This window comes from Symphodus melops (assembly GCF_947650265.1).
Source record: "Symphodus melops genome assembly, chromosome: 3".
NCBI classification, from domain to species: Eukaryota; Metazoa; Chordata; class Actinopteri; order Labriformes; family Labridae; genus Symphodus; species Symphodus melops.
In genome coordinates, this window is record NC_136693.1 from 3,016,144 (window position 1) to 3,034,565 (window position 18,422).

Here is an 18,422-nt window from a genome sequence, read left to right on the forward strand (position 1 = left end):
AGTGAAAGGCAAAGCTCCGCCGTGCTGCATTTGATTGCTAATGCCCCTCCTGCCCAGAGGAGAAACAGATTGGATGGGGGTCTTAGGGTGGCTGTATTGCTTCTTTTTTTTTTTATTACCATGACAAAGGGCCGCACGTATGTCTCCTCTGGAGGGGCTGCGAGTTAAAGGCAGATTTAATGGACGTTTTTCATTGTTCAAAGGGATAACTGAGGTTTTAACAGACTGCACAAGTTCTGACAAAGAGCGCAGGATAAAAGGACACGTCTTGTTAGGACATGTGAGTGATCCTCACGGAGTCAACTTTATGTGTGTCACTTTTCTGTGCTTGTATCCCTCTAAACATCAGCTACAAAGCAGAGAGCTGTCAGACAAAGGTAAAAAGTCTGTTTTTGTCGGGCTCAAATCGAGGCTGTTGTCCTTGGTTACTGAAGCTGGTCCTTTGGAGATAAGAGATGTCACTATCAGCATCAGTCAGGATGAAGCTCCAATCACTGCTGATACGAGTGACAGCACACCTCCATGTTGCCCTCAGAGAACAGGGAGAGTCTGCAGAATCATCCGGCTGAACTGAAGGCTTCAATACAAGTCCGAGCTTCAGACGAAGGGAGGCTGCAGTCAGAGAGGAGATAAGAGCAGGTCTAATGTCTGTGTTCAAATAAAAGATCTGAGGCACCTTCTCCTCCTGCACCTTCTCCTCCTGCACCTTCTCCTCCTGCATGTTCTCCTCCTGCACTTTCTCCTCCTGCACCGTCTCCTCCTGCACCTTCTCCTCCTGCACCTTCTCCTCCTGCATGTTCTCCTCCTGCACTTTCTCCTCCTGCATGTTCTCCTCCTGCACGTTCTCCTCCTGCACCGTCTCCTCCTGCACCTTCTCCTCCTGCATGTTGTCCTCCTGCACGGTCTCCTCCTGCACCTTATCCTCCTGCATGTTCTCCTCCTGCACTTTCTCCTCCTGCACCTTCTCCTCCTGCATGTTCTCCTCCTGCATGTTGTCCTCCTGCATGTTGTCCTCCTGCACCTTCTCCTCCTGCACATTCTTCTCCTGCATGTTCTCCTCCTGCATGTTCTCCTCCTGCACCTTCTCCTCCTGCATGTTCTCCTCCTGCACTTTCTCCTCCTGCATGTTCTCCTCCTGCACATTCTCCTCCTGCACCGTCTCCTCCTGCACCTTCTCCTCCTGCATGTTGTCCTCCTGCACGGTCTCCTCCTGCACCTTATCCTCCTGCATGTTCTCCTCCTCCACCTTCTCCTCCTGCATGTTCTCCTCCTGCACCTTCTCCTCCTGCACCTTCTCCTCCTGCACCTTCTCCTCCTGCATGTTCTCCTCCTGCACCTTCTCCTCCTGCACCTTCTCCTCCTGCATGTTGTCCTGGGCAGCTTTAAAGTGAGGAATGGCACAGCTAACAGGCCTGTGCAGTATTTTTCAAGATGTTGATGATCACAATCTTTGGTGCATGTTTGGTCATGGAGGAGTTTCATGATCGGGATTTATCCATGTAAGTGTTTATAAATTGTCCAACATTTCTATTTTCTATAAACTTTTGTTTGGAGAGATCTAATATCCATATTTAGGTTTCAACTTTAGGAAACACTAAAACACTAAAAAAGAAATTGAAGTCCCAAATGATTTTTTTGTGTTATACCTTTTAGTAACTTCTCTGGAAAGAAAACAAACAGCAAATGTTCGGTCGTTGTAGTTTTAACACAGCTCAGTTTTTGGAGAATCGGCGTGATCATATGGCGGTTGGCTCCAGCAGTCATGACCTCATCTCTGCCTAATGTGTCTCGATCAGATTCCACTTCCTGTGTGGTTGTCCCCTCTGCTTCCTGTGTGAGGTCATTGTGGAGGATATAACCATATTAATTAAGACCGGGCATCTGCTTCTCCTGAGTCAACCTCTTTCTCATTGATCTCCTCTGAAAGCCAAGGTGCCCTCCTCCCTTCACTTTCCCTCCGCCTCTGCTTTCCTAGCGTTTGCTGTCACATGGCGCCCGTTGGTTCAGACAAACGGGTCATTGTGAGTGGCGCCCCCTGGGGAATGAACTCTGCAGAGGTGGTTGGACTTAACACAATCAGCTCCATCTCTGTCTGGAAACAGAAGGCTGTGAGGAAAAAAGGAGGAGAGGCCAGGAGGTATAGAGGTCATCAGGGCTGAAGTCACTCTCCCCAGAGTCCCGTGTCCGGGGTCAACAAGGACCGGGAGGCAGTCTGGATAACTTCTCAGCCTCTGTGGAGCCAGCAGAGAGCCCACGATGGCTCCCACACCAGTTTTAGTAGAACAGATAATATATTCTAAAAACATAAATCCAGTGCAGTTAAAAAAAAGTCTGTCAAACAGTGTAAAATAAAAGTATTTACACATTATACTGTGCTTCTATTGGATATAGCAGGGACCACAATAACTGCTCATCATCTATTAAATTTATGACCAACTCATTAAAAAAACACATACAAAAAACTGATTGTAGTTGCGATAAAATTCCAATAAACCTCCAAACATTTAGAGGTTTCAGGATAAAGTTATGAAATAAAGGATTTTTCATCAGTGGTTCAAAACTATCTTTGGACAATTTCCTCATAAGTTGGCGTCTTCATTAAACTTAGTTTTTTAACATGAGGAGTCACATTTTGACGAGTCTTAAGCTCTAAAATCTTTCAAGTTTTTTCACAGACTCCCTGCTGAAGATTTCTAGAAAAAGTCAGGACAGACTGGTCTCCTCACTTCAGAGAGGGATGGTGGGGTGTCAGGAGGCGGATGGCGCACGATGCAACAGAGTCAACCACAGCTTTTGGATTTACTGTGTATCAATGCTTTATGTTTTTTTAACGTAATCACAGTATCAATGAATGAATGGTAGAAAACAAGGGAAGCAGCTTCATTAAATGCATGAAGGTATGACTCGCTTCTCACCAGTCGCATGATGTTAAAATCACCAGCCCTGCCCGTTTGAGTGGAGGGAATTTTCACAATTATTTTCTGCACCCCGACCTCATCTGGACATTTTACAAAGGGACTGAAAGACAATAATTCTGGGTACATTTTAGGTTAAAAATAATCAGAGGCTGTTGTCCTCAAAGCAGGCAGCCCGGGTTCAAATCTTTTCCAGCACATCATTCCCCACTCTCTCTCTTCATTTCCCAGCTCTGTCCACTGTCCTGTCTGTCAATGCACACAGTTCTTGATTGCAATGAAGAAACTAAACCAGGGTTGTTCTTTGTTTGGTTTAATATCTATCATCAGCTCAGGCCGGTTTCACTTTTCTGTCTGTCTTTCACCTCTCTCCTTTCAACTGTGTTGTCGTGCATTTCTGTCAGTTTCTCATGCTGGTTAATATTCCTTACTTTGACAATGAATAACAACGCTTGGTGTGTGTGTGTGTACTGTGTTTTGTTGCAGTGTTTGTTGTTCTGCATGTCTGCACTTCCTAAGATCACAAGCAGCCTCCAAGCTTCCCTATAAATCTGTGTGCTGCAGTAAGTCTATTAAAAAGCATACAGTCAGTCTTCCATTACCCCAACAGCACATTACTGTCCCAAGTGCCTTTGTGCGTGTCCCTTTACCCCTAGCGAGTCCATATGTCCCTCACCCCCTCTCCTCACCCACAGCTAAACAGCCGGGCCATCCGACCCCCACTTTGCTACCCCACCACCATCACCCAATCTTCCTTCCCATCCTCGGGAACTCAGAGGTGGGGGTCCCCCAAAACAAAAGGGCCCTCCCTGGCAGGGTTATTCCCCCATTGTCCCCGACACACTGAGGTTTATCTGGGGCTGTGAAAGGAACCATACTCAGCCCTTTCACTGCAGCTGCACTTAATGAGCTTGTTAAAGGTCTGTCCTGAAACTGTTCAACACAGGCACTAAACGCTGACATATTCTCTACTCTTGTAGAGTCAGAGTGTCATTAAATCAATGCTGCTTAGGAGCAATGGGGGACTGAAGTGTTTGTGATGTGGTGGTCTGAGTGTCATCAGCTTCCTTTGGTGATGAGTTAGAGTGATGGAAATATTGAAGAAGAATGGCATCAGCATTATTAGCTGCTGCTTCAAATGCGCCATGTGATTTCCAAATCTGTAACGTTGACTTATTGAATCCCCTTTATTGGTTCTGTTAACATTGTGTGACTCCATCTCTTTTAACACTCGTGGAGTTATTTTCATGTCATACCAAAAACGTTGCACAGTGATGTTGGCTGATTCACCCCTTTAGTTCAGACTGCATCATCCCCAAGATGATTAGACGAGATGGGATTAGCAGGTCATTACATCACACTGTCCGCATACCCATCCAGGAAAACTCGTCATTCCCACCAACAAGGAATGTTCTTAGCAACTCATTTCCCTGTCGATGAAACGCACATTTGAATTCAGACTTGTCAACCTGTCAAAACTTAGAACAACATTGGATCACATCTTCTGTGGCTAAACAATGTCAAATTGGTTTTTGTTCTATCTTGCTAACGTTAGCATTGCTAGCACTGCCAGCCTTCCTCCTTGCAGGTTAACGTCCACATGCCTGACCCGGTTACCCATTGCTCCAGTCGAGTGGTTATATACCAGCTTTCATCCATCAATCAATACTTATTTGTATAGTGTCAATTCATAACAAATGTTATCTCACGACACTTTTAAAGAAGCAGGTAGAAGACCTTACTCATTTCTATATTATCCACAAGACCCAACGGTAATCCATCATCAGAATCAGAATCAGACTGATGTGAGCTGATCTGATCATGAGGCAGACATCTTTATCAAAACCAGATGAACAGCCATCTTCCAAAACTACGCTGGGCTGGAAAGGATTAGGAAGGATTAAGCTGGGCTCTTGTAGCATAGCCATACGTAAGGTCCTTTACCTGCTTTTTGTAAAGTGTCTCGAGATGACACCTGTTATGAATTGACGACATACAAATAAAGATTAAATTAAAGATTAAAGATGGGACAGAGGAAGATGCAGGAAGAAGGTTATAGGATAGGTATATAATATATATATTTAAATTATTTCTTTCATTTTGTGAACAGGAGGTCAGTCTCTGCTTGTTTTTCTTCATCATATTCAGATCAAATTCAGTGACAGTGGAACATGTGGACTATCAGTTCTCAGTGCATTTCATGTGTAAATGTTAATCCTATTTGACACAAACCACTCACACAACATGAGTTGTAAACCAGCAGGAGTCTTAGAGCTGTGTTGAGCCAACTATAACTTGCATTAACGCTGTGTTTAGTATTTGGCAGTGAAGAGGCATGGCAGACGTTCATATCTGTGAAAACATTGCAGGTCATTACGTCTGCATGATACGTGAGTGTTATTATTGTTTGGTGAAGCTTCAAGCATTTCTCTTCGGCCTGCTGGTAGTGATCAGGCTTCCCCTTCACTGTGGGAACTTTCTGTAAATCTTGGGCCTTTCCCAAAATTCAAATTCAGCTTGTAATTTGTGGTCGCTGGTGGGGTGTGTGTGTGTGCGCACAGGGGGTTGGACGGAGCTCAAACGGTCGGCATCCTGCGCTGCGGACTCTGTTACACACACACTCACACATACATAAATGCTTTAGGTTATGAACCCACTGTACACAGGCACATAAATACACGCGTGCAGCTGCTGTAATGTGATGTGGGTGACGGCTGATCAGAGGCTGCATGGCCTGCTCCGTCTCTGGTCAGGGAAAATGAAACTTTTGCTGTTTTTACCAGACAGCAGAGGAGCTGGTTAGAGAAATGATAAATAGAAGGGAGGCGGTTAGTGTCGAGCTCTTGCGTGGTTTGGCCTCTGAGCTCTGCACTCCCCACTATTTAGTCTCTCTGCTGTTATCACGAGTGCGACGACCGTCCCGTTTCATCCTCCTCCTTCACTTTTTTTTTGTCATGCAGGGAGGTGATTTTCGGGGGAGGGGTGGTAGAAGGTTAAGAGGTCTGTCCTTTTCTCTTTCTTTCTCCTCCCCATATGACCGATGGTCCATTGAAGAGCACTCGGACAATGTGTTGCCGTGGGCAAGAGAGGAGGGGAGGGGGGGGATCCTCACCTCCTCCTCCTCCTCCTCCTCCTCCTCTTGGTGCGCTTGGTTTGGCTTCCTCTCAGAGCTGCAGCAGAGGCCATGGGGCTCCTCTCTCCTTTCGCCCCTACTGCGTTTATTTTTCCCTCCTCCGTTTCCCACAGTGGGAGGAGAGAAGCTGAAGACGCTGAGCTCCCCCCCTCCCCAGGTCTCTCAGAGACCTGCTGGTTCTCTAGCAGGCAGCAGCTCGTGCACTACCTCTGCAAGCGCTCCTTTCCTCTCAGACCTGCAAACTCTTCACTTGATTCTCTTCTTCTTCTTCTTCTTTGTGGATTTTATCTACTTTTGTCCTGTTTGGTCTAAGTTGGACTCTCATGGCTAACATCAGGGCCCGGGTGGCCAACAAACTGTCCTCCTCAGTTTGAGGCAGGTGTCTCTGAGGAGGGACGCTGCACCAAGTGAGATGAGTTTGATGCTTTGCCGCTGGGAGCAGAAGAATTTCACCATGAAACTGGTAGGCTGAACTCTTCCAGGGCAGTTAAAAATGTATTTCATTTCAGTAACTTTCTGTGCATATAGAATAATGCATCAGATCCCCAAAGACTTTTTTGTGGTTATTGACAGTTCTGCTTTAAAACCATAGTTCCAACCTGTATTCTCCCCTGACGCTGCAGCTTTAAGACGTGTCTCTTCAGGGATTTTCCTCTCCTCTGTGTGTTTGCATATCAGTGAAATAGCTTGTCTCATCGGCCCAAAGCCTTCCGGTAACTTCGGTGTTGAGTTGCAGGCTTGAAGTGGATTAGTTGTTTTAATATGAGAGAAAAGTGCTGAAGGCGTGGACCCTGGTTTCCCCCCCCCTCACCTGAAACCAGCCTCACTTTGATGTCTGTGTGAAAAGTTCAAATAGGCTTAGCTGGGATTTCAACAGAGGTCTTTTCTGTACATGTGTGATGCTTTAAAAAAAAAAAAACCCCACAATGAAACAAAGATGGTAAATATTCAACAGGATCTGGGATGCTGAGATAAACTACCGGGTGGGTCAGGTGCAGAGAGGTCATGTGGAGCTTAAATTAGAAAAAAGCACATCTTTGTAAAGCTGATGTTTGTGATACAAGTCGGAAGAAGCCGATTTAATAAAAGTCATTTTGAATAACGAGCACCCTGTTGAGTTTGCACACAACACCAGCAGACAGGAATCTCTCTCTCTCTCTCTCCCTCTCTCTCTGTCCCTCTCTCTCTCTCTCTCTGTGTCCCTCGGTCCTTATCTGGACCTGCTGTGGGTCCGCAGAGGAAGGGGAGATGGAAGCAGAGGAGGTTATTACAGTCTAGAGATGAGCCGATAAGAAAGCCCAGTTTAATTACACACAGCTAACCTCTGCACAGTGTGAGTGACAGGAGGCCGCTGAGCCACGGGGGTCAGCATGTGTGCCTCTGCGTCTGCGTGTGTGTGTGTGTGTGTGTGTGTGTGTGTGTGTGTGTGTGTTAAGAAGAGAATATGACAAAGGAACCTCAGTCATACACACTTCTAGAAATTAAACTGACCTCCAGTTTTATTATGAAGTGAAGTCGATGTCCATAATCCTCTCTGTTCTCACATTGATTATTGGATTGTCCCGGTCTTTATGTCAGCATGTGACCCAAGCAGCATAAATCACAACATGGTATTTATTTTATATATTCATTGTCAGAGACAGGCTGTTGAGTAGAAGGTTATACTGCAGGTGTTATTTATGTGCATTGATAAATGAGGGTGTGGGCTGAAGCACACAGGAGCCTCGGCATGCTTTTGTTTTCCAAGTCATATTTTAAGCAGCTTATTGACTGGGGAAGTGTTTGTTAATATTTGAATCCCAGCCATCGAGGTAGGTCCTTTAATGTCAAGTCCAATATCGCCAGGTAACCTCTCGGTCGTTTTTTGTGCAGCCGATTTAGAAATGAGAAATGGGAAAAAAGGCAAGTCATGAAAGTATAAGTGAGGTCAAGTTATTTTATCAAACTTCAAGGCCGTGGCTGTGCAGAGTTTGATCAGTGTTTCAGAGCTTATTTAGTCTCATAACAGATAAAGTGAGTCTCTACATTCAAGATGTTGTAATCACTGTCTGCCCTGATTAGAAGGAACATGGATCCCCCCCTGTGGCGTCCAGACACCGGTGATGGAGGTGACTGATGGCTGCTGCTGGGAAATGATGATGAAGTTGATGAGTCTGCAAAGACATATATATATATATATATATATATATAATGATGGCATGTTACCTGGAGTAAGAGAAACCGCTGCATTTTGACTGACATGCTCACAATGAAGATGTAAAGATTGAATGGAGGCAATGCAGAATGGTGTAAGACATTGAAAACAGGCCTGAGCATGCACGATGAAGACTTTTTTGGACAGAGCTTCACTTCAGATGAGTAATTGTTTTCTAGGTGTCAGGATATCCTCTTGAAACAGGAACTCATTCTGCGCTTAGAGCGGAACAGGGGCATTATGGGTAAAAACAGTGCTACTGTAAGATACCTGAAGAGTTCGAATCAGATCGTCAAGGACTGGGAGTCAGCTTCCCCACAGGGAAATCATTTTTGCATGGCTTTGCATAAGGCTTTGGCTTGTTCACTCAAACAGTGCGCCTAACAATATAAACCCTCTTTAATAACACTTGCTGGGCCGCTGTGCCCTTGTGTGCATCAGGCTGCATGTCTTGGGATTTGTCCTAATTAGATGTTGCATGGCAGACAATGCTGTGCCACCAATTTAGTGGATTCAGAAGGCTAGCATACATCAGATAATCTTTTATTCTACGGTTTAGAATTTGAATATTTAAGTATTACAGTCAGAGGAAATGTTGTGCATCACAGCTCCCACCACACAAGTGTCCCTGTTTCCATCCAGCTGTAGGGATTTTCAAATCATTTTATATGCAAGATGTTTGGCTTACCACACATGCACATCCAGTCTGCTGATGGATGCCACTGGTTTCTCATCGTCTAAACTGGAGAGTTCTGGCCAAGTCGTTTTTGTCTAGCATGTGCCTGGTGTGGCCTCCGTGCCTCACGAAGCCGCAGCTCTTTCATGTGCCAAACAGGGAGCGAGCAGAGCCATGAGGGCTCATTTCAAAGTGGCTTCTGCTTTCTGCGGGCGAAAGCCACTCGAGAGGCCCGTGTGTGTACGACATAGAACCGGAGGGGGGAGAAGTAGCTTCCAGGGGGCCCACAGAGCAGAAACAAGAAGAAGAGAAGCTCCAGCTGCAGATGGGATGCAGAGACTCCAATGTTTGGATTCTTCCATGATGATTGAGTATAAAATGTGTTCATTAAACGGTGATGCTTAATGCTAGCTTGAGGTCGGTTTAAGAGACGTCTGTAGAGTTTACTTTGTAGGAAAAAGGCAGAAATGAAATTTAAAGCAAACCTCATGACATCCATCCATCCATTACCGACACCTCTTATTACCTTCAGGGTGACATGAGGGGGGGGGGGGGAGTGAATCCGAGGTGTCATTGGTCTAGAGGTGGGGTGCACCTGGAAAGGTTGCCAGCCAATCACAGGGCTGAGAAACAATAATTGCGACCACAGAGGATACAAGGGAGGAAAAATATTAGACAGGTTCATCTTTGCATTTTTTTTTTTTGGACACCATTGGATGATCTTCCACTTCTTTCCTCTGGCTCTCTTTTCTAATGCCTTGTTCTGCTATTTATTTTCTGGTTTTATGTGAAGTATAGTAGCAGCAATTCTCCATTGTGTTTTTTTTTGTTTTTTTTATTGCAGAGCAGACTGCTGTCCTCTGTTGTCATGTCATACAGACCAGGGACATTGATTTCTCAGAGGCCAGCTGTCTCTGTCTGCTGAGAGATTCCCTTCGCCCAGTGTTTCGTCACTTATTTAAATATAACACGTTTCCTGCTTTCATACAGTAGCCGGTGTTTCTCATGACCCTGTGACAGAGAAAGTAACACACTTTAATAAGTAGGAGACCTTCAGCCACACTCATCCCCTCCTGCTTCCTTCTGTTGTATTACTGTGTGAGTGGATGCATCAGTCCATCCATCATACTCCCACCAGCCATCTGCCAGGGATGTGTCGCCACATGTCGCCCTCGGCCGCAGCAGCAGAGAAGCAGAGAGCTGCCGACTCCTCATCGATGAGAGTCCACAGGGTCAGGCAGCAGGAGGGGCTGCAGTCAGGAATACGTGCTCTCGATGTTGACAGTACTGCAACACTTCTCAACAAAGGGCTGTTGTCAAGGTCAACAACAGCCAAACCTGAGGCTTTGCAATGATTTACATTTTTATCACATTTAATGCATGCTGGGTTTTTTTTCTTTCAGTGCACCATAGCTGCAGCATCGTCCTGCTCAGACAGGTGATTTTGATTGGCTCATATTACTTTAAAAAACACACACAAAAAAACTCCCAGACTGTTCTCTGCATCTCGTAACATCTCTTTTTTTTTTTTTCTTTTTTTTTTACCATCCTCTTTATTCATTTTTTTTTACCCTAAAACAAATGTCTATTCTCTGTTTGGTGTCACTTGACTGTCTCCCTCTCAATAAAAGACCAACGAGCTGAGTCAGGTTGTCTGACTCAGAGTAAATAACACCCAGAGAGAGAGTCACAGCGAGGTTAAAACAGTGTCTGTCTGAGGCTTCACTATGAAGGGAGGAGAGAGAGAGAGAGAGAGGGAGAGAGATAAGAGGGAAGTACGAGTAAGTGTGTCCCGACTCATACACGGCTGCAGAGATGTGGGGAGGGACAGAACAGTCATCAAACAGCGTGGCTATAATTACCCGCTTCTCCGTGGCTTCATGACAGAGTGTGCCCGGCTTTAAGTCCACCTTAAGACCTGGAGTCTTTATCAAGGTCAAGGGTCCGTATGGCGGAGCATGGAGGCCTCAGGGTGCCAACCAGAAGCTACAGCCGCTTCTCCTGCGCAAACTTCAAAGTGGTAAGAAAATAGAGAGACAGGAACGCTGTAAAGGTTTTCATTTCTTGAGTTTTTTTGGCGATTGGTTTGACATCAATGCATTTATTTCTAAGCCTACCCACCGGTTACTTTGCAATCATTTCTTTTATTTTGAAAAACTTGATGTTGAAAATGCATTTAACGGCCACAAACTTGAAGGAAACGACAATAAAATGTTTGTATCTACCACAGACATGTAGAGAGGGGACTTGGGAGTTACGAGGGACAGACACCTAAGAGGACGGCTCAGCTGGAAATAGAAACGTTTGGGGTACAACTCGAACCCCCGGGGGGGCTGCCAGGAATGATTTTAGAAGCAGGTAGCACACGCTCTTAGTTCTACTACTGATTGCCAGCTTACTGTCAGGATTTGGTCAGTGGTTTAAGTCGACTCTGTGCTTCATGTAGAAAAGTGGATTTCCTCTAAAAAGGTGGATGAAGCAGTGATAACAGAGCATGTTATTTGTTGATGCACTCTCACTTCAGTGCCATTACCTGAGAGCTGTTTAAGTCCCACGAAGGCTTCTCGTGAGAGATAACGCTTTGGAGCAGCTCAGGTCCCGCTGTGCTCTCTTTATAGTTCCTGCTCCCGTCGGTAGATTAGTCCATTAATGGCTTGATAAGTGCAGCCGTTTTAAAGTTGCCTACTGAACCCTGGAAGTAATAAGGCTAATAGTCCTGAAGTTATCAACGTAATTGTTTCTGGAAAGCACTCTGCCATCTACGTGTGTGTTTTTATAGACCGGCCCGAGGTGTTGTGTGTTATTTCTGTCACGTGAAAAAATGTGAAAAGTGCAGCTGCCAGTTTTCATGCTTGAACTTCAGAAGAGGGACGAAATGGAGAGACGTTTAAGTTGCTAAAGTTTCCAACCCACTACCTCATGTATCTGTATTTTTTATATCATGACCTGTAATGAAAGGTCTGTTAAGAGCACAAGAGTTTAAGAGTTTAGGATAGTCCGTCTTCTTAGGACCATTTCCTCAGCTGCTTGTGTTGTTTCAGCGAATCACAGTTTTTGGTCCCTGAGCGATTTTATCCAGAGTTCCTCTCATCAAATGTTTGAACATGTTCATTTAATGTTTCCCACCATGCTGTGAATCTCCATGTAGAGTCAGCAACCTCCACAGTCCAACCAGACTTGCTGTGAGAGCTACTGTAGATTAGAAACGGTCAGTCGCAGAAGCCTTCAGATCTACGTGCAGAAGTAAGAACGTTTTTTCTGACTTTTATTGCAAAATGAGACGATTTGTGCAGATTGAGACTTAAGAGTGCTTTTTCTTTCTTTTCGTCCGTTGAAAAAAATTAATACAATCAAGCAAAATAAATTGAGTGCTTTCAGATGGGGCCCACTTAGGAGGTTATCTACTGTCATTGCAAAATTTGCGTCCGGGGCCCCAGAAAGTTGCCTGCCTTGCCCGTTGCCAAACACTGTTTCTGGGCAAAGAAGGTGCAGCTCCTCACATGTCAGCATTTCTGGTACACACACTATGATGAGTAGGATACTTTATCTGTCTGTCAGTGCTGCACAGAGAACATCATTGATTTCATTCATTTTATGGGCTGACACTGATTGGACATCTTGTCTTGCTGTTAGTGTGTGTGTGTTTCAACATTACTGCAATGTTTAAGCAGCAGGCAGGTTTTCCACTTAACAAATCAGCGTCAGTTCAAACAACAACAAAGATGAAAGAGTGAAGTAATCTGAACACAAACACACACACACACACAAGACCACAAGAAGTACAAAAGCACATCTGCTTCCTGCTCTGTAATCGGCCTCTGTCATCATCTGTCGTGACTTTTCTAACTCCGCCTCGGCACCTGCAGCCGAGCCAAAAACAGAAAACTCTCTTTTCACTCTCCCCTCTGAAAGTCCCCTTCACATGAAGGGCACGCTCTGAGTTTGAAGTCCTGGCTGTCCTCGCTCCAGCTGACCCAGAGCTGCGGGGGTGTCCTGTTTGAGTCATGCCCGTCTGTAGGCATCACACAGCAGCCTGTGACTCAGCGAGCTGTGGCAGCGGGGATGCTGGATGGGAGGCGGATTTTTGTTTTTGTACAAGAAAGACACAGCTGTTAGAAAAAAGAGCGACTCATCACGGCTCGTCAAAGAAACTTTCTGAAGGCTGTAATTTGACTTCATTATGTGAACATGCAAATGGGTACAGGCTGTTATGCAATGTTTGTCAGCCAAATGGCACATCAAGGTTGTTTCCTTCCAGGGTCTCATGTTTGATTACATGTCAGGACATTTATTAAAATAGGCTTACATAAGAGGATGTGACACTGCATCTTTTTTTGCGTGTCTTCAAATTGTTCCTTGATGTGATGCTAACATTCATCGCATCCACGAGCAACAACACCCTTGTGCACATACATCTTCTTTTCACAGAGCTGGAGGTGCAAACATAGAAAAATAGCTTTCATGCCCATCTGTGTGCAGGAAGATGAGGATGAGTTGTTACTCCAGATAACCCCAAAACTACAAAGCGAGAAAATGTCAAGAAAATGTCGACAGGGAGGAAGTAGTGTAGTCCACCTCCTCACAGCTAGCACGGCTATTAACTGGAACTACAGTGCATGTCAGTCAAGTATCCCTTTTCAGAGGAACAGCTTATTTCTAGTTTACACATTGATGTAAAGGTTTTCACAAGTTTGAATCAGTTTTAAAACGTCGATTCTTCAGGCAACAACAACAGCCAAAACACAACTAAAGGTTTACGTTTTCAGCTGTAATAGTTGTCGCGTGAGTGTGGCCTAATTCAACCCACAAGTTGTCACCTAAACAAACGGCATTGCTTTAATGTCAAAGAAAGTGTCATAGGGCAAACATGTGATCACATGTACTTAAAAAGCATGTGAAACAGATCTGTACATGTCTCAACAGACCACCAGACAAATCCCAAGGAACAGGAAAGAACTATATAACGAGCGTTATGATCTGTGAAGCTGTCTAAATATTTGAAGACAAACACTTTTAATGTTAAATATAAATCCTGCCAGCGAGGATTTGTTTGTCAGGGTGACACATATCAGGATGTCAACAGGCTCCGTCAGCCACAGAGGACTGTTTCCATACGTCCCTGACACTGAATGAGTCAGTGTCACGTTGCTTCATGACTCTGGCAGGGACTTACAGCCCCTTAAAAAAAGACTGGGGGTTTCTGGGAGATGGAGGGATTTAGCCTCTTCAGTAGTGGTGTCTGTTACATACGACACATCAGGCCTGTTGGTATCTTTGGATACGGGTCACTCAGTGTTGACAGAGGGAGGAGCACTCAGTTCATCTTTCTGCATACAGTCTGATGGCTTGACGCACGCACACACACACACACACACGAAGGATGTGGAAAATCAAGAGTGACACAAAATCAGACACAATTCAAGTCATTGCCTGAGTTGTTCATGTGGCCTTACCTCATGACCTTCCCTGAATAAAGTAAGTCCAGACTTAGCAGGATTCCTATTTCAGATCAAACAACAGATCTGTGACAGGTTTTCATCGTCGATGCTCCAGACTCTTCTCATTTGGTACGATAAATATCAACCCACTTCTCTCTCTCCTTTCATTGATCGCCCTGTGGGATAATGATGCCGACCGCTTAGCCTGCACGTCGCCCTCATATCCATTCACTCAATTTCATTTTCCCATGCAATGACAGTATCAATCCATCAGTCATTTACAACCCTGGGAAGTTTTGATTACATTTTCTGCTCAATATGCAGAGTGGTTTCCTCTCTGGTATCCGAGCAGGCTGGAGTTCAGTGCAAGCTCATTTCTATCTGATAGATATTGAGTCATTGAGGAGTCAATATGCTCCTCTTCACTAAACATGCAGCTTATTAAAAAGCCCCTCGGATCAGATGTCTGCTTCTCATCAGCTCCCACCTCCTGTGATCTTTAAAGCAGTCTTCAGATCAAAGAAGCTTCAATATAAATGTGGTGAAACACACATGATCCAGAGTGATGCATTCATGAAGTGTCCTTTTGCTTTTACTCTTTGTTTTGCAGACGTGATGTAAGATTTATAGATTTATCTATGAATAGTTTTGGTTTTTTTTGTACGTGTCTGTGTATCCTCACTTCTGTTTGTTTCATGTATGCATGTTTTTGCATAGACTTTTTTTCTATGCTGTGTTTTGATTTTGTTTTTAACCTCCATGTAAAGCACATTGAGTTTATCTGTAGTGAAATGTGCTATATTCATACTAGTTGAGCTAAATGGAACGGTTCATAAAGTGAGATGTTATTTATTTTGACCCGTCATCAGTCTGGAGTTTAGTTGTTAAAGGTGAAGCCGAGTCGTTCGTTTCCATCACTGTGATCACAGGGAGACGCTGCAGTGACTTCACTATGGCGTGCATGAAGGGACAAAATCGCATGCAAGTAATGTGATTTTTCAACTGAGCCTTGAACCATATTTAATGGGGCCTCGAACCCGTTCATGGCCTCTGATCACACGGGCTCAACACCCAAACACAAATGTAACGCTCGGTTATGATGTTTTGGCTCCAACATCGGAGACAAAGACAGTCTGAGGAGAAGTTTCCTTTTCTGACTGGAGGGTAACCTGTAGGGACTTGTAGCTCTCTCACACTCGCTCAGTGGCCCCCTGCTTCCCCTCAGGCTGCGTGACCCCCCCCCCCCTCTGTGCTTTCCAGCTCTGTGACTGACAGCTCCCCATTTCACCTCTGTTTTAATTACACTTAATTTACCTGCTCGAAACTACTTCAAAGAGAGCTCACACACACACACACACACACACACTGAAAGCTCCACACCGCTGCACTTCCGTCTCTCCTCGACCAGCTGAGAGTGTGAATGAAAGGATAGAGGCTAATCCTGCCGCTCGGAGGCTTTTTTTAGCTCTGCATGTCACTCATGAGACTTTTCACACAACGGTGCGTTTGTGTTGGGTTTGCAGCCTGTGTGGTTTAAACATTCGCTTCGAGGCCTTTTGTGTTAAATGTGTGGTTGTGTACTCCCATAAAACCTTATGCATTTGAGCCTATTCGTGCATAGATGGAGTGTGTGTGTATGTGCATGCCGGGTGTGTGTGTGTGTGTGTGTGTGTGTGTGTGCCTTTGAAGTTCTCACACCTGTTGTAAGCCGTCATGAGAGAGCTGTGATTCATCCGATGAGCAGCGTGGCGGAAAAGCTTCAGGTCTGTTTACAGTGGGAACACAAAGAAGCGAGGGTGAACAGCGTGTCACACACCTCACCGTGCATGTTGTGTGTGATAAGGTTTGACAACAACAATGCTGTGCGCTGATTCGGCAATAATAACTGCACTTATATTTCACTGTACTGAGAGAAAAGCTCTTGAGAAAGTTGTCATGCACCATAGACTCCAGATTACTGTGCCACACTCGAGTACACATTTAGACAAAGTACAATGGCAACCTGAGAACTGACTAGTTACTGTGAGATTAGCGTTTGCTAATGCTTTCTGGAGCCAGGGATCATGTATCTGAAGAGGTTTGTTAGTGATGAGACAGTTGTTTCTGAATTTGACGTCATGTTCAGAGTTATATTCAGATGATTAGATTCCACTGTCAGCCTGTGGTTGTGGATCCACTTCGGTCCAGAAGGGTTTGTGTTTGTTTCGAGCAGATTGACCAGGGAAACAGCGAACCAACCAGGTGTTGCAGCGATGGAAGCGGGAAAGAAAACTGCTTCAGATAGAAGTGATACCCGACCTCTGCATGTTTTCTAATAAGCTCCAGCAGCAGAAAGCGGCTCAAGTTAGGATCAATGTTGGAGATGAAACATGGAGAGAGGTTAGAACGCAGAAAGCTTTACAGACCCATGCAGAGCTGGCTAAACACTGAAGCTACAGTGTCAGCGTCATGGCTGTTGACTTTAACTTTGTCTTAAAGTCGACTCATCAGGCGGCTGTCGTCAGTGGTACAGCGGCTCGTTCCTCAACTGGAAGGTTGGGGGTTTCAATCCCCAGCTCCTGCACATGTCCGATGTGTCCTTGTGCAAGACACTTAATGCCAAATTGCTCCTTCTGCTTGTTTATTTGCACGTGAATGTTTATGAGTGGGATCAGTTAATACAAAACGACCATCAGTGTGTGAATGCGTAGATGTGACCTTCAGTGTAAACGCTCTTTGAGTCATCAGAAAATTGTGATTCAAGCTCAGTCCATTTAGCATTATGTATGACCTGATGACCTCTTATTGAGCCTATGCAAAGCTTGGTTAAGATGTTTTGGCTGAGATTAAGACATCAGAGGTCAGTCTCACTTTCATTTCCTGTCTCTCTCCAGCCCTTCTTGCCAATAAAGGCAATATAACATCTTCAAATCAAATGTCTAAATGTTGTCTTACATGCCTGCACTCTCTGCATGCAAACAAAGCAGGACTCATGTTAATACAACATTCTGGAGATCACATTTCTAGTTTGGAAATGTACTTCTTGTAACACAACTGTGAAATAGAAATCTGGCAGTAACCTGGTTTCTTAGGTGTTTTGTTGTATTTTTCAGTTGTTGTGTTTGTGTGAAACAGAGAGGGAGAGTTGTCTATATTTAGTGGAGCTGTCGCACGTTTCAGCTCCCTGAGGGAGCAGAGCTGCTCTGACTGCTCTAGCTCTCACTTGTTCACCAGATCTGCTGCAGTTTGCAAAAAAAAAAAAGCCCAGAGATGATGCAAAACTAGAGACTGTAGACATGAAGGATCCGTTTCTCAACAGTAACTCCTTTACCCAGAATAATGTCCTCTCCAACCTCTGAGTGGCTTTTTTCTTTCCTCTCAGCAGAAATAGAAACTCTCCTGCCTTGATGAGAGAGTGAGTAAAAGAGAAAGAGTTTGCCGACTAATTATGAAGGAAGCTATTCAGATTATTCAGATGCATGCTCTGACCCCCCCCTCCCCTCCTCCCCTCAGGCAGTGAAGGGTCTTTTCTGTCCCCAGAGAGTGATGTCAGCATGGCCCATTGAAAGCAGCCGCCGTGCGCTCCGAGATGAATGCCCTGGCTGAGCACAATGGCCCCAATTTGAATACCACGCGGATATATGCCAGATCGCAGCCCCAACAAAAGAAAGAGGGCTACTCTGCTCCCATTCAACCATGTTGTTATTTTATTAGAGTCGTAAATTTGCTCCAACAATTCATACCTTTTGTAGTTTTCAAGTGTTTATGGAGTTTGAAACACGTGAACGACCTGACCGGGGTTGCCCCTCTTCTTTTTTATGGACTGGATTTTGTGTTTTTTTTTTTGGTTCGCTCCTCACTGAATGCCGTGCTTGTGTTTTTGTCTGACCGCAGATCTACACGGACTGGGCCAACCACTACCTTGCCAAGTCCGGACACAAGCGTCTGATCAAGGACCTGCAAACAGACGTGACAGACGGGGTGCTGCTGGCTGAGATCATTCAGGTCGTAGGTAAGGAACACACACATTATTTGGTTGCAAAGTCAGGGGAAGCGCTTTTGATCACGAGGCTGCAAAAAAACAAAA

General features: G+C 44.9%; 1 protein-coding gene across 7 annotated transcripts in view; it reads left to right on the forward strand.

Moving 5' to 3' along the window:
* nav2a (neuron navigator 2a) overlaps positions 1-18,422 on the forward strand; it is a 197,221-nt gene that overhangs the window by 101,817 nt on the left and 76,982 nt on the right. For 6 of the 7 annotated variants that reach the window (XM_079339368.1, XM_079339363.1, XM_079339364.1 and 3 more), the window contains one exon: positions 18,230-18,347. In XM_079339368.1, coding sequence (XP_079195494.1) covers positions 18,230-18,347 — 118 coding nt within the window. Of the gene's footprint in view, positions 1-6,428; positions 6,512-18,229; positions 18,348-18,422 lie in introns of those variants that run through there. The other variant, XM_079339369.1, reaches the window with a different exon arrangement.